This window comes from Callorhinus ursinus, unplaced genomic scaffold, assembly GCF_003265705.2.
Source record: "Callorhinus ursinus isolate GAN/ISIS: 27379988/994484 unplaced genomic scaffold, GSC_fseal_2.0 scaffold7, whole genome shotgun sequence".
Classification (NCBI taxonomy): Eukaryota; Metazoa; Chordata; class Mammalia; order Carnivora; family Otariidae; genus Callorhinus; species Callorhinus ursinus.
Window position 1 is genome coordinate 64085387 of NW_027397069.1, and position 16846 is coordinate 64102232.

Here is a 16846-nt window from a genome sequence, read left to right on the forward strand (position 1 = left end):
GGCAAAATTTGTGGGATTTATTGCAGGAGCTCTACCAGGTTCTCACAGTATGTTGGAGATTGTATTTTGCAATTGTGTAATATCACAGAAAAATCTCCTTGTGTTTCTGATGGAGGCCCCAGAGGAGAAGGGGCCATCTTAGAATATGCCAGAGCGCTCTGTTGGTTTAAATAAATTCAACATGGGGCTGGAACTCACAACCCAGAGATCAGGAGACACATGCTCTACCAGCTGAGCCAGCTGGCACCTCAGAGCACTTTGTTCTTAACAAGGCCTGCCCTCAGGAGAAACCAGCTAACCAAGCCCTCCTGGCATTTTCTGGCTTCCCTTGTCTCCTTCCTGCCTGCCTAGATGAGAGCTGGTGGAATCTTGCAGCTCTGCTATTGTCAGGCTGATGGATGAGTAACTCCCACTTTGTTTGTTTTGGTGGGTTATTAGGTCCATGATAGGCTCAAATAGAATAAGGACATTTTAGAAGGGTACCAGTTTGGAATAAAATCATGTTCATTTTTCATCTGTCATCTTTCACTAATGGAATATTTTCACCTGACCCGTCAATCTTTTTCTATTTATATCTGTTTTGTTGCTCTGTGGCTTACCACTCCTGCCCCTGAGGATTGAAATGTTTTATTTTGAAGCCTTTGGGCTACTTACTGGAGACTCACAATACCCATAGTTTAAGGTGAAAAAAACAGTTATAAAACCTTCATGTCTTAACTGCAACAGCATGGCCTTGAAACACTGTTGAAAACTCGAAACACTTGCAGTCTGATATCCTGGAACTAAATTAGCCAAAGCTTTGATTCACATGATCAAAATTGGCCAAAAAGTCTTAGGCAACATTTATGCTTAAGTCCATAATTAGGGCACCTGGGTGGCTCAGTTGGTTAAGCGACTGCCTTCAGCTCAGGTCATGATCCCAGAGTCCTGCTTCTCCCTCTGACCCTCTCCCCTCTCATGCTGTTTCTCTCTCTCTCTCTCTCTCTCTCAAATAAATAAATAAATAAATAAAATCTTTAAAAAAAGGCCATAATTAGACCGTAACTGCTACAATATTGAAAGAAAACCAAATTTTATAAACTAATCGATTGAAATTTTAAACAGAAGAAAAAATAACCATTCAGCCCAATTCTAGCAATTTATTAAGGAGCAATGTTTCAGTTGCAAAGGATTTATAAAAAATAAAAAAGCTCATTAAAAGTTCATTCGTTTTTACCATAAAATAAGCATATGGAAAGATTACAACCAAAATTAGAAACTCTACTCAGGATTTTTGAATCACACAAAAATTTAGTTAATGGGTTTTCAATTATTTACTGATTCAATAACAAAAATACAAATTTCAGTGTTTTGTCTGTGTCATTAGATTGTTTCAAAAGAGCAGATGGTGCAACATACTGCTATAGAAACATCTTCTGCCAAAGGATCTTCAGGATTCTATCAATTCAACATTCACAAAATTCGGATCCAAGAAAATAATCTGGTATTATTAAATAACTGGGGGGATTGATTTTTTTAGTTTGGTTTTACCAAGGGCATTCTATGATGATGTATATTCAAAGTCACAAATGAAATAACTGAAGCACTTCTGGATGAATCGTATTGACTGCTACAGTCCCTGGTTTTATGTTACTGAGCTCTGAATATCTGATTAACAATAAATCATATACATATTGAGAAAAAGTGGAAGTAGTCCAGAAAAAAACATGTCTAGGGGAGGTGCTATTTATCTGATACTTAGTATGTTCAGCACAGTAATGTCTGATAGACATTACTCCCATTTCAAAGATAAGGAAGCTGAGACTCAGTGACATTTAGAAGATGGATCCACTGATTCTTGTCCCTCTGCCTTTCTCACTAAACGAATAGGCAGGGTGAAATTGTTTTTTTTCTCTAATCTACTGGGTTAAAACAAAGGCTTGATTATCAGTCACTAAGCCTTTTCTTGTGTGTAACAATTATGTCGCAAAACAGATTTCACCTTATTGTAGGTGCCCTATCACAGACATTATGGTACTTCCACCCTTTACTCAAGGTTTCTTGTGGTTTTTCTTGACCCCTTTCTCCTTGATATCAAACAATGGGTATTTACCACAAAGGTATGAAACAAAGATGTCCCAGGAAATGTACTGGAACAAACAAAACTCTAACAATATTTAATGGTTATAAAAATGAAAAAGCATAATAGATCTGAGAAAAAAGCTACGTGTTCTTGGAAACTGTAAGCATTTCAAGATGACATAAGGGAATTCCTTCTAGAAGATGAGTTCCCTGGTTTTTATTTGCAGATAAAGAACTTAACCCAATATATAACAATTCTAGCAAATAGTAAGAATACTGACTGGTTGAGGGACAGTGTGAATAAGGAAGAAAAAAGTTACAGTCTTCTCACTGTGTGATTGGTCTAGGGGTGATGATTTAGGACAGCAGTGTTATTGCCTTGTTACCCAGAAAGACAGGTTATCAGAGGTGATCACATGGAAGCTCGCATTCCTTCCTCTGAATACACAGAATTGAGCCATTGTAGCATCTAACCCATGGCAGTTTCTGATTCTTGACAGTTGGTCTTTATTAAATGAATCTCTGGACAAAGGTGATGTCTGGGAGTTAATTCTGTTAATTCATGTATTCCATCTTTCATCCATAATTTATTCAACTCGTCAACATTTATTGAAGAATATTTTGTATAAGACATGGGGCTAAATACTGAAAATCGAAACAAAACACAAAGACATGGCCTCTGCTTTCCTCCTAGAACCAAGGCTCTCTGTCAGGGTTGGTCCATATCATCTAACATTCTCCTTCCCAGATAGAAATTTTGAGCAGCATTGTTCAATATTAAATATTAAATGGAGATGCTATAGGACAATATAACTGCTCCATTCATTCAGGAAAAGGCAATATGAGAGAAAAAAATGGAATAGATTATGTAAAAACAAAAGCAGTTTAATTCCACCACTTGAATTACTACAATATTCAAAACTAGTTACAGAATTCTCCCTTCCACATAGATTTATTTTTTTCATTTAAATTCAAGTTAGTTAACATACAGTTTATTATTAATTTTGGGGTAGAATTTGTGATTCATCAGTTGCATATAACACCCAGTGCTCATTACTTCAAGTGCCCTCCTTAATGCCCATCACCCAGTTACCCATCCCCTAACCCACCTCCCCTCCAGCAACCCTCAGTTTGTTTTCTAGAGTTAAGAGTCTCTTATGGTTTGCTTCTTTCTCTGTTTTTATCTTATTTGGTTTTTCCTTCCCTTTTCCTACGTTCTTTGTTTTCTTTCTTCAATTCCACATATGTCTGAAATCATCTGGCTGATTTATTTCACTTTAGCATAATACACTCTAGTTCCACCCATGTCATTGCAAATGGCAAGATTTCATTCTTTCTGATGGCTGAGTAGTATTCCATTGTATATATATACACACCACCTTTTCTTTATCCATTCGTCTGTCGATGGACATCTGGGCTCTTTCCATAGTTTGGCAATTGTGGACATTGCTGCTCTAAACCCTGGGGTGCGGGTGCCCCTTTGAATCATTACTTTTGTGTCCTTTGGATAAACACCTAGTAGTGCAATTGCTGGGTCATAGTGTAGTTCTATTTTAAACTTCTTGAGGAACCTCCATACTGTTTTCCAGAGTGGCTGCGCCACCTTGCATTCCCACCAACAGTATAAGAGGGTTCCCCTTTCTTCTCATCTTCACCAACATCTGTTGTTTCCTGAGTTGTTAATTTTAGCCATTCTGACCAGTGTGATGTAGTATCTCATTGTGGTTTTGATTTGTGTTTCCCTGATGATGAGTGATGTTGAGAATTTTTCCATGTGTCTGTTAGCCATCTGTATGTCTTCTTTGGAGAAATGTCTTTTCATGTCTTCTGCCCATTTCTTGACTGCATTTTTTGTTTTTTGGGTGTTGAGTTTGAGAAGTTCTTTATAGATTTTGGATACTAGCCCTTTATCTGATGTCATTTGCAAATATCTTCTCCCATTCCATAGGCTGCTTTTTAATTTTGTTGTTTCCTTTGCTGTGCAAAAGCTTTTTACCCTGATGAAGTCCCAATAGTTCATTTTTGCTTTTGTTTCCCTTGCCTCTGGAGACATGTCTAGCAAGAAGTTGCTACAGCCAAGGTCCAAGAGGTTGCTGCCTATGTTCTTCTCTAGGATATTCACCCATTTTGAATTTATTTTTGTTTTCCTACATAGATGTTTTAAATATTTGTTTTAATCAATAGTTTAGCTTCATTGTAAATTTACTTGTCAATTATTTCCATGGGCTATAGAGCTTGGAAGATTGTTATAAAAAAGTTTATTCCTCTAACTTATTAAATATTTTGGGTATCTTATTATGCTATTAATTGACTTAGCAGAGCTAGGCTTTCTTTATAGACCTGCACTGTCCAATGGAGCAGCCATTAAGCCACATGTGGCTATTGAGCACTGACAGTCTGGCTAATCCAAATTGAGCACAAGATGTACATACATGTAAAACACACACCAGACTTCTAAGACTTAGTATTTAAAAAAAAGTATGTAAAAATCTCAATCATTTTTGTATTGATTACACATTGAAGTTATGATATTTTGATTATGTTGGAAAAATAATATATAGCATTAAGCTTTATTTCTTCTGCACTTTTTAATTTTTTTAATGGGACTACAAAAAAATTTTTTTAAATACGCAGCTTGCACTCTTTCTGTTGGACAGCATTGTTATGAATAGTATAAAGGAAAAGCTTCCAAGGCATTAATAGATTCTAATTACTGTCTGTGGAAGACCAAAAATAAAATGAAAAATGTCCTTAATGAATCTGAAAAACCATCCTTGAAAACCCAGGCAAAAAGAACGAGGCATAAGCACAAGGGATACACCTGGGTCCAAGGCAGGGATTGTGAAAGCAGGGCAAATACAAGTGTGGCAGAAATTTGCCAAGAGGACTCGGACACCACAGGACACTCAAAGGGTTTATAATCAAATTAATCAGTTTACCACCTAATGCCCTGCAGAGTTCCAGGGGAATGGGCCCTATATTTCAAAAAAAAATATGTAAAGTGGTGAAATACCCAGGATACGTGAGTGAAATACTCTAAGGATTGACGTGAAAGGAGGGCGGTGCTTTGACAGGAAGTCCCACCTCCTGGCCCCGCTCCTGGCCCCGCCTCCCTCTTCCACCCGGTCCCACCGCCCTCCTAAGATCTGTTCAGACCCAAGGGATGCCCTACCTCCTTTGAGGACGGGAGCCACCTACCTCCTCCTAAGGTCAAGGGGGGCTCAACATTAGCGTGTTGCTTTCACTATAGCTGAGTTGGATGGTTTTGAGATGTCATTTCTGTTCTAGGCTTTGGCGTCTGTATTGTCTCTTTCAGCTCTTCCTCTGTTTTGCTTTCTCAGTATCTAAAAGTCTCAGCTCAACCACAGGGATGAGCCTGGGGCATCCTCCATCCCCTCCCATCTTCCAGCCTCGCTGTCAGACCCATTTCTTCACCACTCATATTCTATGTAGCTAAGTCAACTCAAAAAAAATTTTTAAAGAAAAGTATCTAGCAGCCAGTTATATGATCATAAAAAAAGCAAGGTTGCAGGCCGATTTATTACAATACTTCAACAAGGGACAGAATTACTTCTGTCTACATTCAAGGAAATGAAAATTAATATTGTAACAAGAAAATTTTTAAACATTATTTAACAGTAATTAACAATAGGAAACTAGTCCAACCAATAGGAATGGTTAAATAAGTTGTGATAAACTCATATAGTGGAATCACTCTACAACTATTAGAAATCATGCTTTTGAAGAGTAATGACAAAAGAAACACACACAATAAAAATTAATAAAGACATAATTATTTACAATATGATCTGACTCCATGTAAAATAAAACACATAGGCTATGTTAATAGTGGCCACTTTGGTGGTGAGATTACAGGTCATTTTTTTCTCTTTACGTATAGTTTCTATGCTTTTTAATTTTTTACAATGAACATATATTACTCTTAGAATCAGAAAAAAATATATACATAGAAGAACTATTATTCTCTAGTTTCTATTTTTAAAAATAAGTCCAATTTTTAAAAGAATACCCACAAAAGCTTATCTTTCATGGAAAAAAATCATACCACCCCTGAAGATGATACATAATACAGTTCAGCATTTTATTATACACTATAACCCTGTGTCAGCAAGATCAGTTATGCTTGATATGATAGTGGTTTACCTTGCTTGATATGATATTGACTTACCTATAAAACAAACATTAGGATCATCCACAATGCCAGTGCAACAGAAAGACCCTTGTCTGAAAATCAGCAAAACTTGTTTGAGGGGCATTAAAGGATAAGACCTCATTAGCCCTTTCTAGAAATCAGTAGATGTTTCAGTGTGAAAGTTCAAAGCAAAACCAGCTCAAAGCTAGTTCCACAGAAGTTGCAGCAAAAATATAAAATAAACCTCAGCAATCACAGAAACAAATCTTCCAGTGTTATCAGACCAAATGCTTTGGAGCCTATTAAGAATTTTTTTAAAAATTCAATTCAAAGAAATCATGGCACATTCTAAAGAACAGCAGGTGAAGTCACTCTTCACAGGATGAGTTATTATTTCATTCTTATTCGCTCAGGAAAGGTCACATCATTCATTGCAAGGAGCGCTCTAAAATCAAAGGGTTTATAATCAAATTAATCATCATGTTGCTCATAATAAGTACTTTTTTCTCCTTTCCTCCTCCTAGAGCCACACAGTATAATGCATTTCACGATTGGTTTATGCTTCCTGAAGAGCCCAACATCTCATGATTCATGTTTATTTTTCTGCAAACATTCAAAGTCCTATGTGCAGGCACTTGACAAGGCCCCAGTAATGCAAAGCCCTCAGGGACCCCAGGGCCTGGAGAGAGCCCCAAAAGTCACATAAAATAAAGTTCTATCATTTGCTCTGCCAAGTATATCATTAACCAGATATGTAAACTAATATTACCAGCATTTACTAGAAACACTGCTTTTAAAAGAAACGTGGCAGCCTAGGGCTCTTTGTCATCTTTCCTATATGCTGCCATTTCTTTTTCAAGGGAAACTTGGTTCAACAGAGACCATTAAGCACATCATGGCAGTTGGTTACTTGGGTATGGTTACTTGGGATTTAACTTTCTATTCCAACATTTGCAATTATTCAAGATAAACACTACACTTAGGAATGGGCACTGATAAGGCCATTCAATTTCTGTCAAAGAAATTATGGAATGGTTCCCATACATTTGTTACAGAGTGTGTTGCAGAAATGATGGCCCCTGACAGTCTCTGATCACCCTCCAAAAAAGAACAAATCCAGGCACTATTCACATTATTCAATATCTTACAATCACCTATGCTCATTTCCAAATGTCTGTCATACGCCACAAAAATTTTTTCTAGAAGTTGGATAAATGAAATCTATAGTTTTACAACATTGAGAAGTGCAAATGGTTAACAGCTGATGTGTGCACATAATTATTTCAAAATAAATGAATAGGAAAATGTTCGGGACTATTTATAACTTCTTCTACCTTTCTTAGAGTAGTAGAAAATCAGAGAAAGAGAAATAATAAAAGCAAAAAGTAGGAAAGCGATGAAAGCCAGTAAAGACTTCCGGGTATGAAAAAAGCTGCATTCGGTACACAGGGTGAATTCCTCTGGACACAATCTTCCCAGAGTCTCGGGACCGGGGAAGCCATTATTGTCAATAATTTTCCTGTAATGTTTCATGGACGGTTTGGGCTCAAACTGATTTGCAGCATAATGATAGAGGCCAAACTTCGGAGCTGTGCGATCATTAAATGAATAAGCAAAGTATCCGCAAACATTGATACCATCCAGTATGTAAGCTAGAAAAACAAAAGGACAGAATGGCTATTAAAATTTTTTGTACACAACAATTCACTTTTACACAGCATTAGGGAGTGCATCAGGGAAAATTTCAATACCATTTAATAAAACTAAATTAGGTTTAACCATAAACGGCTTCCTTCATGAGAGGACAAATATTGAGCTACATTTAACATAGTAGGTTTTACATAATTAAACCTCCTATGATGTACTTGGGTTAAATCTTTATGCACTTGAAGGAAGCAAGAGTGCTGTGAACCCATCTGAGATGGGGGACAAGAGAGTCCATGCTTTTATAGACCCTGAGCAGGTGCTAGGGAATTTTCCACTCTTTTGCTAGAGTCTCCCACTTTTAGCTAAACTCCATTATCCCTGCGGTAAAATACTAGGTCTCTCTTGGACTTTTTCAGCGTGGCAAGGAACGGAGGAACTTTCCTCCGAGAGTGACAGCGGATGTATATGTTTGAGTGCCTATCAGGTATCATGCCTTAGGGGGCCAGAGGCTTCAAGGGACTGCTTGTTTCCAGGGCTCCTTACCTTTCAGAGCTTCATTGACATAATTCTGCATGTAATATACCCTCAACCTGTCTTGGGCTGCGAGCGGATCATCGTCTATGCCGTTGGATATTATATACATGGGCAGGTCTCCGTACTTCAACTTCAGCCAGTTGAGAACTTTGCGCAAGCCCCATGGCACCACGGCCACCTGTCCCGGAGAGTTGAGCCAGGTGATGTCGGTCATTTCCTGCACTTCCAGGTAATCATTGTATTTCATTGGATCTTCTTTTTCCCAGTCGACAAGGATGGTGGTGTAATGGCTTAAAGCCAGAAAGTCAAAGGAGCCCCGGATTAGCTTTTTTTCTTCCTCTGTGAAATACGGTAGAAGGAAATTGTTTCTTTGGTTGAGCCAGTCCCTCATCACACGCGGATAATCCCCAGAGCCGAAAATGGGCTCCGCCAGCCAGCCAATGTCAAATTCCAAAACTCTCTCAGCCACTTCTTTGTCCTTTGGGGAGAAAGGGCAGGCGGGTTCTATCCAATCGGCCTGCAGGGCTATGGATATTTTGCCTTTCTGAGAGCCCCTGAACTTCTCATCGTACACGCGCCAAGCCAACGCGTGGGCCTTCAGCAGATTGTGCCCGGCGCTGTAGGTCATGTTCCGCGTGTACGGTTCGCCCATCGTGATCCAGAACTTGACGTCTTGGCCGAGATCCTGAAAGCAGAGCTGGGCGTACTCGGCAAAAGCCAGGGCGGTGCGGGGGTTCTCCCAGGCTCCGTGCTTGGCCAGGGGCGGCGGCAGGCCGTGGTGCGGGGCGGCGGGGCGCCAGAGCACCACCACCGGGGTGATGTTGGCGCGCACCAGCTCGCTGACCATGCAGCGGTAGTAGCGCAGGACCGTGTGATTTACCTGGGACTGGTTGCCCAGCGGCAGGATCTGGGCCCAGTCCAGCGAGAAGTGAAAATGCGAAACGTGCATCTCCTGGAGTAAGGCTATCTGGGGCCGGATGGCGGCAAAGTCCACGCAATAGGACTTCCTCTTCTTGGTCACCACCCCGTCCACCTTAATCAGCCTCTTACTGTGGTGGACATCCCACAGGTAAACGTTCGGGTCGGTGAACTGAGACAGGGTGGTGTCCACCTGCCAGGAGAGGAGGAGGCGTTAGTCTCACCTGACCGCCCTGGAAAAGGAATTCCGTGCAATCCCTTCCGCGAAACTAGCAAGCAAGAGGAGCAAAAAGAGAGCCTTTCTAGCAGGAAATTTAAACCATTTTTCATCAATCGTTAAGCTCATGAAGAAAAAAAATTCCGCTTTTTAATGCATATTTGCTTTACCCATAGTCCTAACTCGAACTGTTGCTTTAATGTTTAAAAAAAAAAAAAATCTCCTGGGTGATGGGTAAGGAAGGCACGGGTGGTGATGAGCACTGGGTGTTATACGCAACTAATAAATCGTTGAACACTACATCAGAAACTAATGATGTACTATATGCTGGCTAATTGAACATAATAATAATTAAAAAAAAGAAAAAAGATAAAACAAACAAAAATCTGATTTTTTTATCATTTCAGATGACAAACATTAATGATTCTCACACATCTCTGGTCTGTGTTAAGCAAGCAAAGTACTTTTAAACATTTGTATTTTAATATAAGAAATCACTAATAAGGAGGGCACGTACTGCATGGAGCACTGGGCGTTATACGCAAACAATGAATCATGCATCACTACGTCAAAAACTAATGATGTACTGTATGGGAACTAACATAACATAATAAAAAAAAAGAAATCACTAATAGTATGAGACTCCGAAATTTAAAAAAAAAAAAACATAGACAAAAAGATAAAGCATAAAACCTGAGAGTCAGAAAATGCAATGATATTTAAAATTAAATCATGCTTCTTAAAAATCACATTCTAACTTGAAGTTTGCTGTGAGTAGAGAATATGCTAGATGCGTGTAACTGTTGCCTTTTATTGGCATTAATGTCAAAGACAGAACTTAAATTCAGTCTGACGGTAAAAGTGTTAGAGAATGTGGAAATGAGGAACAATATTGTCATTTACACAGACTGGACTATTTGAACATAGTTATAAAATGTTCCTGAGTTATTTTTCTGTGATGAGCATGACACCAATGGTTTTCAATCATCTGATGTATTAGCCTCCAATATGAAAATGAGTATTTAGGAAAAGCAGTAAAATTGAAACCACAATATGCTCCCTCCATGTGTTAACCATGGAGGAAAAGGCACACTGAAAGTTCATCGTAAGGACCCACTGAGTAAACCAGTTTTCTCATCAGAAACAATCCTGTTAGAACAGGTCCCTGGGTTTGACCCTCAGAATACAAGCAGGGGTCAAACTCTGGTTTGGAGTCTCGAGCGGAGGTTTCTTTGCACTTTGCCGGCCTGAGGGGCTGCTCCTCTGGAGGCGTCAGTGTGTTTATAAAGGAAAGTAATAAAAAACCAGCATGTCAGAGGGAAATTGCTTTCTCTGGAGACTTGTCCCTTGTTGATCACCCACAGATGTATTTCCCCTAGTACTGTGGGAATGCTGTGAGAAGTATTTTTCCACCATGATGCACCCACAAATCTTGTTTCCTCAGCTTTGCAAGAGAAAATATTTGCATGCTCTTTTGAAGTGAAAGTGTTCATAGCATGAAGGAATTCTTTGGATTATTTTCATAGAGCTCTGAGTTGACTAAATCTGTAACTTTTCTACCACAGTTTTTTCCAAAACAGCAACTTTTATTCAGTCCGTCTGCAAACAAATACGAGAGACTAAGGTGCAATTTCTGGGGGGAATATCTATTTCTTGAAAATACAGGACACTTAGAAATGAGTACTTGGCCATAATTCTATCTAATCTCCATTAATTGGTTGACTTTTCTTAATAAAAAAATGAAAAATCAAGTGGAGTCTTTCAGAAGCAATGGGTATAAAGTATGTATTTAGTATATTATGGAAAAAACCTTCCTCTGATAGTGGCCAAGGTTAAAGAAGCTCTGTGTCCCCAGCCTGTAGAAGGTTCTGACCTATGTTTATTATGAGCATTAGTGGTTATGGGAAAACCACCTGTCGTCTGGGAAATTAGGTCCAGTGACAGTGACAGTGACAGTCCATGTGAACAAGCTGGAGATCAGACTTCAGACAGGGAATGTCCTTACTGGGATATTCTTTTTAAAGTTTTTTTAAGATTAGTATTAGGAATTTATTTGTATTAGGAGTTTGAAATGCTAGCCAGGAGGGAAGAAATGAATTTCAATGGTTTAAAAATTACTTTTCAGGGCTTTAACATAATGTATTAAAAGTATAGAGAACAGCTTGTAAATTAAAACATACGCACACCCTCCTCAGAACCACCCTACAACATACTTGTTTTTACTTTGCCGGGGAGGAAGTTAGCTTCGGAAGGGCACTGCCAAAATAATGCAAGGCTCAAGGGGAAAAGCAGAAAGAACAAAACAGCAGTTGCAAACTTTTTCCACTAGAGAGCTTCTGGAGAAGTTCGCCCACTATGGGTTTGAGAGGGAATTCGTTTGTGTGTGGCTGGTTGTGTGTAGGAGAGACTGGGGGGCGGCAGGCTCCACTGGGTGAAGGAGTAGGGACTCCCCCCACCCAACTGATGAGGTAAAAGGGCAGTGCAGCCTCAGAGGAAGGATCCAGAGCTGATGCATGGCTAGAATCAGATCAAATTCTAACACAACTGCCCCTAAGGAGAAGAAAAAGCAATCCTCTCCCTGTCTCCCTTCCTCGTCATTGCCAGACTTGTTACGTCTGACCAGAGTTTCTCTTCACTCTCTCTCTCTCTCTCTCAGAAATAGGTTGCACTCTTAAAACTTTCTCACTACTTACCAGTTCTCAAACACAGTCCAAGGATGGGGACCACAGCAGGAGTGAAGGGGCTCCCCACAATGTCCCACAACTCCCCGAGTTCACACTGTTTACACAGAGATGCTCGCAGAAACTTCTCTTCACGTAAAACTGAACTGGGAATTTACCTGCCCCCCAGGCTCGGGCTGCTGTGAGACATCAGGGCAGAGATGAGTCCTCAGGGACAAGGGGCACAGAGCCCAGCTGGGAGTGGCACCCGGCAGAAGGTCAGGAGGGAGAACAAAGACCAGGGACCAACCCGTCCCCAGCAGGGGAGGAAGGAGGGATGGGGAGCCCATCTCCCTCCCTTCGTCCCTTTCCCCCTCACCAGCACCCTATTTGAACCCCACTGTGAATCCCACTCGCAAGAGAGAAATTAGAGAAGGGAGATTCTGGGAACAGAGGCTGAGGGAGAAGAGAGAGGAAGAGGGAGGAAAACCCCAAGCCCAACAGGGCAGAGCTAGACATCTTCCTCCTGTGCTCGGACATCTTTGCTAACGGTGTCCCGAAGTTGCCTTTTAAATGTAAGAAGAGATTTAAGAATGAGACTGCCCTTTAAACCAAGTGAGGTGTGCAAAAGACCTAAGAATAATATAACCCAGCAGAAAACGTATTAAGGATAGTGTTGACTTATTTCCTTATAAATAAAGGATTTCCATTTGATACTTACAAGAAAACAGCAACCCATTTCAACTAAAAGAAATTTCCTCAGATCTAAGCATTCTTCTAAATACTTTCTTTTGAACTGAAGGGTAACAGAATATGCCACCCCAAAATGTGACTGTAGGAGTTCAAGTCCTGTCACCCCTAAGTATGCTCTGCTGGTATAAAACTGATTATTTTGACCTGCAGGCACTCAAAAAATAGCAAGTGCAGGGAAAGGCTTTCTCTGAACTCCCCTTACCTGCCTAAAGACAGATCCTCCAAAAGGAACTCAGTTGTCACCAGTCCCCTCCTGGGGGGTTTCACGCCCCAGGAAAGATGGAGTCTTGTCACAGGAGACCAGAGTCCAACACAATACCCAGACAGACTTTGTCACAAACTATTGTGGTTCCTATTTACTCTTCTAAGGTCCCATTCATCTTTCTGAAAAATTATTTATTCTTTCCTAAGAGACCTATATCCCACCCCTGCTTCTGGCTTTTTATATTAAGATGGTATGTATTTAAGCCTGAATTCTAAGTCATCTCAAGGAGTTACTCATTTTTCTCTGAGTATCTCCCATGTATATGTAAGCTGCACATGTTAATAAACTTCTATTTGTTTTTCTCTTGTTAATCTGTCTTTAATTATAGGGGATCTCAGCTCAGAAGGGTAGAGGGAAAGTTATTTTTCCTTTACTACGGGACCAATGAATTGGCTAGAAGCACCCAGCATGCTCAATGCCATTGCTTGTCTATGAATACCAACATTTGTCTCTGTGTTGATCTCTATTTTCACAATGTTCAGCAGCACCCTACCACCACCCTGCTCACTTAGCACCCTACTCTGTGCACTCCATTATATGATTTGGGTATCCTGCATTTTCTCTCAACAGACCTCTTTGAAAGCGGGGGTCAACCTTACTCATCTCAGTGTGCACTCCCCTCAACCAAGCATACCTGGTGATTAACCTAGGGCTTTGTATGCTAAGCATCCAAGTGCCTACTAAAATATTCCGTCAAACTCTAGAAAACAAATTCCCTTAAGATTGGGAAGTTAAAAATAATATTGAGGATTACCTAAATAGTAAGTGTTCAATAAATATTCGTTGACCATTTTGAAGAACTCCCTTACCATTTCAGTGACTAGTTCTAGAAATGAAATTTTGAGCTGTGAATCATTGGAGCAAGGGTTTTCATTGCCGAGGTACTTCTGCAACAGGGTGCAGCTATGCCTCGGGAGGGCTCTGCCTGATGTTCCTGCCTCGGGCTCAGCAGCTCCGCTGAGATCTCAGAAAATTTGCAGTTCTGTGTTACTTCTTGTTTACGGAAGAATGCAACTGCTTTAAAAGGCATTGAAAACTACTATATTAAAAGGGAGTATTTTATCTTTTTACTATCTTTTCAGATCTTAAATATTCATATATTTTTAATTTGTTACTCCTTTGGGGCTGATTTAAAGTGTAGGATGAAGTTAGGAAGATTTTTGGAGAGAAGGAAGCCATGTTCCAAACTGTGCCCTTCACGTGCTCATTCAGGAACCACGTTTGGCCTGAAGAATGGACAATGTGCCATGACAACCTAATAAGGAAGCACTACTTACTAGTGATAGGGCTTGGTGACACTGCTGATTGGTTTTGTCAGCTGACTTACTTGAATGTAGTTGTCAACAATTCCCCAAGCAAAGTCACAAGGAAATGTTCCTTCTAGGGGTTGATTTTCAGGTAAAGGAGGGAAGCCATTTTTCTCTATCAGCTTTTGGTAGAACAAGGCTGAAGATTTTGGCAACAGTTTCTTCTCCTGGCTTAGAAAGTCAACATAGAAAAGTCCACGTCTGATGCTGTAGCCTCTGTGCCACTCAAAGCCATCCATAAGGGACCACGCCGTGTACCCAATGACGTCCACCCCATCCATCCTAATGGCTGCAAAGAGAAGAAAGGACAAGAACAACATGACTGACCCTTAGCTGGGCACTGGCCTCATGACTCAAGAACATTTGAGGGGCTTACTACTTATGGAAATAAGTTACGTATAATGCACATTGTTTGGTAAACCAGTGACCTTTCTTACTAATAAAAGGCTATCACACCAGGATAATTCTAGAAATAAATGTCTTCACAAATAGGATGATCTCCAATATGTTTTTACTTGGACTATTTTCATTTCCAATAGGTGGTCATTGGGCCTGAGAAGATGTCTTCCTCCATTTTCTATCTTAGCATTGTGGCCGTGGCAATAAATGGATTAAAATCTTTAAAAGCATGAACTACACAATATTTTCTTCAGAAAGTGTTGGTATTCTTTTTTCTTTAAAAATTGTTTTATTCAGTGCAAATAATAAGAACCCAAAAACATGTACAGAGATCTAGATACCCTGGAATTTGCTTAATCCTTAATATAATCTAAAAATCTAGAGTAGCAACTCTAAGGGATTTTATTTATTTATTTGACAGAGAGACAGAGAGAGAGGGAACACAGGCAGGGGGAGTGGGAGAGGGAGAAGCAGGCTTCCTGCTGAGCAGGGAGCCGGATGCGGGGCTCGATCCCAGAAACCTGGGATCATGACCTGAGCCGAAGGCAGACACTTAACAACTGAGCCACCCAGGCGCCCCACAAAACGAGTTTTAAAAATGAATTTAAGCTCCTCAAGACCCAGTGAGAAAGGTGTTACATAATGCATTCCTGCTATTGCCAAAATGATTTTCTGCATTACAATAAAAACTATAAATTCATAGTTTATTACAGATCATCTGAAAGATTGTTTTTCCTGTGGATTTTGGCAGGAAATTAGAATTTTATCCCCAATCCTACCTTTTAAGGTTTCCATTATGAATTTTTTGAGGTAATACATATATTTGGCGTCATCTCTCTTGGTGGTCCCTGAGACAAACCAGCCATTTTCCACAATAAATATTTGAGGGTGGTTATATTCAAGGTCAATCCAAGAAAGGAGTTGCCTCAGACTGGGAGATTCCAATTGGCGGAACTTCATGTGAGGGTCCAATAGTTGAAAACTCAAGGTTGGTCCAAAAGAAAGAGCAAAAAAGTCAGCTGTTCCCTTGATGAACTTTTTCTCAGATTCAGTAAAATCAGGCAGAAGAGATGAAAGATTATTCTTCATGCTCTCAGGATAGTCACCATCAATGAATATGGGTTTGGCAAACCAGCCTAGTACAAACTCAAGAGATTTTTGACATTCTTTGATGCTATGGTCGGTCATTCTTCGAGGATTGATCCAGTGGGAGCTTAAGGCAATGGATACTTGGCCTCCCTGAGCTGGACGGAAAGAAGTATTGTAGAGATGCCAGATTTTGGCATGAGCCTATAAAGAGAAAAGCCATGGTGAATTTATCTCTGATTGTGAGAAGAAATACAATACATTTTTGAATCCCCAACTCTATTGGTATCTGTTTCTCATCAAGCCTAACCTAATGAATAACCCCACAATGTAAAAGTCACCTGGAAACAATAAATTATTTTCAGAGGTGGGTCAGCCCACAGAGAGCTGCTACCATGACTGGAATTGTTTCCATTGTTTTTCAGTAGCCAGTGGAAAATGTGAATTTTTTGTCTTGAATGCTAAGTGATCATTCGTACTTTGAAAAATTAATGAAATAAGAATTTGTTATAATATCTTACTACTTAATTGACTTTGGATTATGTAATTTTTCATTAATAGGCTTCATGAGAAGAACCAATCCTGCATTATGATCACACCAGGAATTTCTAAATAGGATTATATATATTTTTTTATCCTAAGAGACTGGGAGTTTTCCAGTTGACTCAAGTTGTTGGAGTCAATTTAATATTTTGTGTTCATGCCTCACAGCTAAAATTCTAACACATGTTCCCACAATCTTTATTCTTCCCTAAGAAGAATCAGCACAGTAAATTAAGGACCAACTCCAATATCTAACCTTGGCTCACCCTTTGGAACTCTGGGACAGCGCTGGTTTCCCACAAG

At 39.8% G+C, this 16846-nt stretch overlaps 1 protein-coding gene across 2 annotated transcripts in view; it reads right to left on the bottom strand.

Annotated features, from left to right (window-relative positions):
- Nucleotides 1-5562: 5562 nt before the first annotated feature.
- Nucleotides 5563-16846, bottom strand: part of KL (klotho) — a 43741-nt gene continuing 32457 nt past the window's right edge. For both annotated transcript variants that reach the window (XM_073894698.1, XM_025875049.2), the window contains exons 2-5: nucleotides 15694-16204; nucleotides 14536-14804; nucleotides 8405-9506; nucleotides 5563-7866 (exon numbers count right to left, since the gene is read on the bottom strand). In XM_073894698.1, the coding sequence (XP_073750799.1) occupies nucleotides 7529-7866; nucleotides 8405-9506; nucleotides 14536-14804; nucleotides 15694-16204 (2220 nt within the window). In that variant the 3' untranslated portion in view covers nucleotides 5563-7528. The remainder of the gene's footprint in view (nucleotides 7867-8404; nucleotides 9507-14535; nucleotides 14805-15693; nucleotides 16205-16846) is intronic.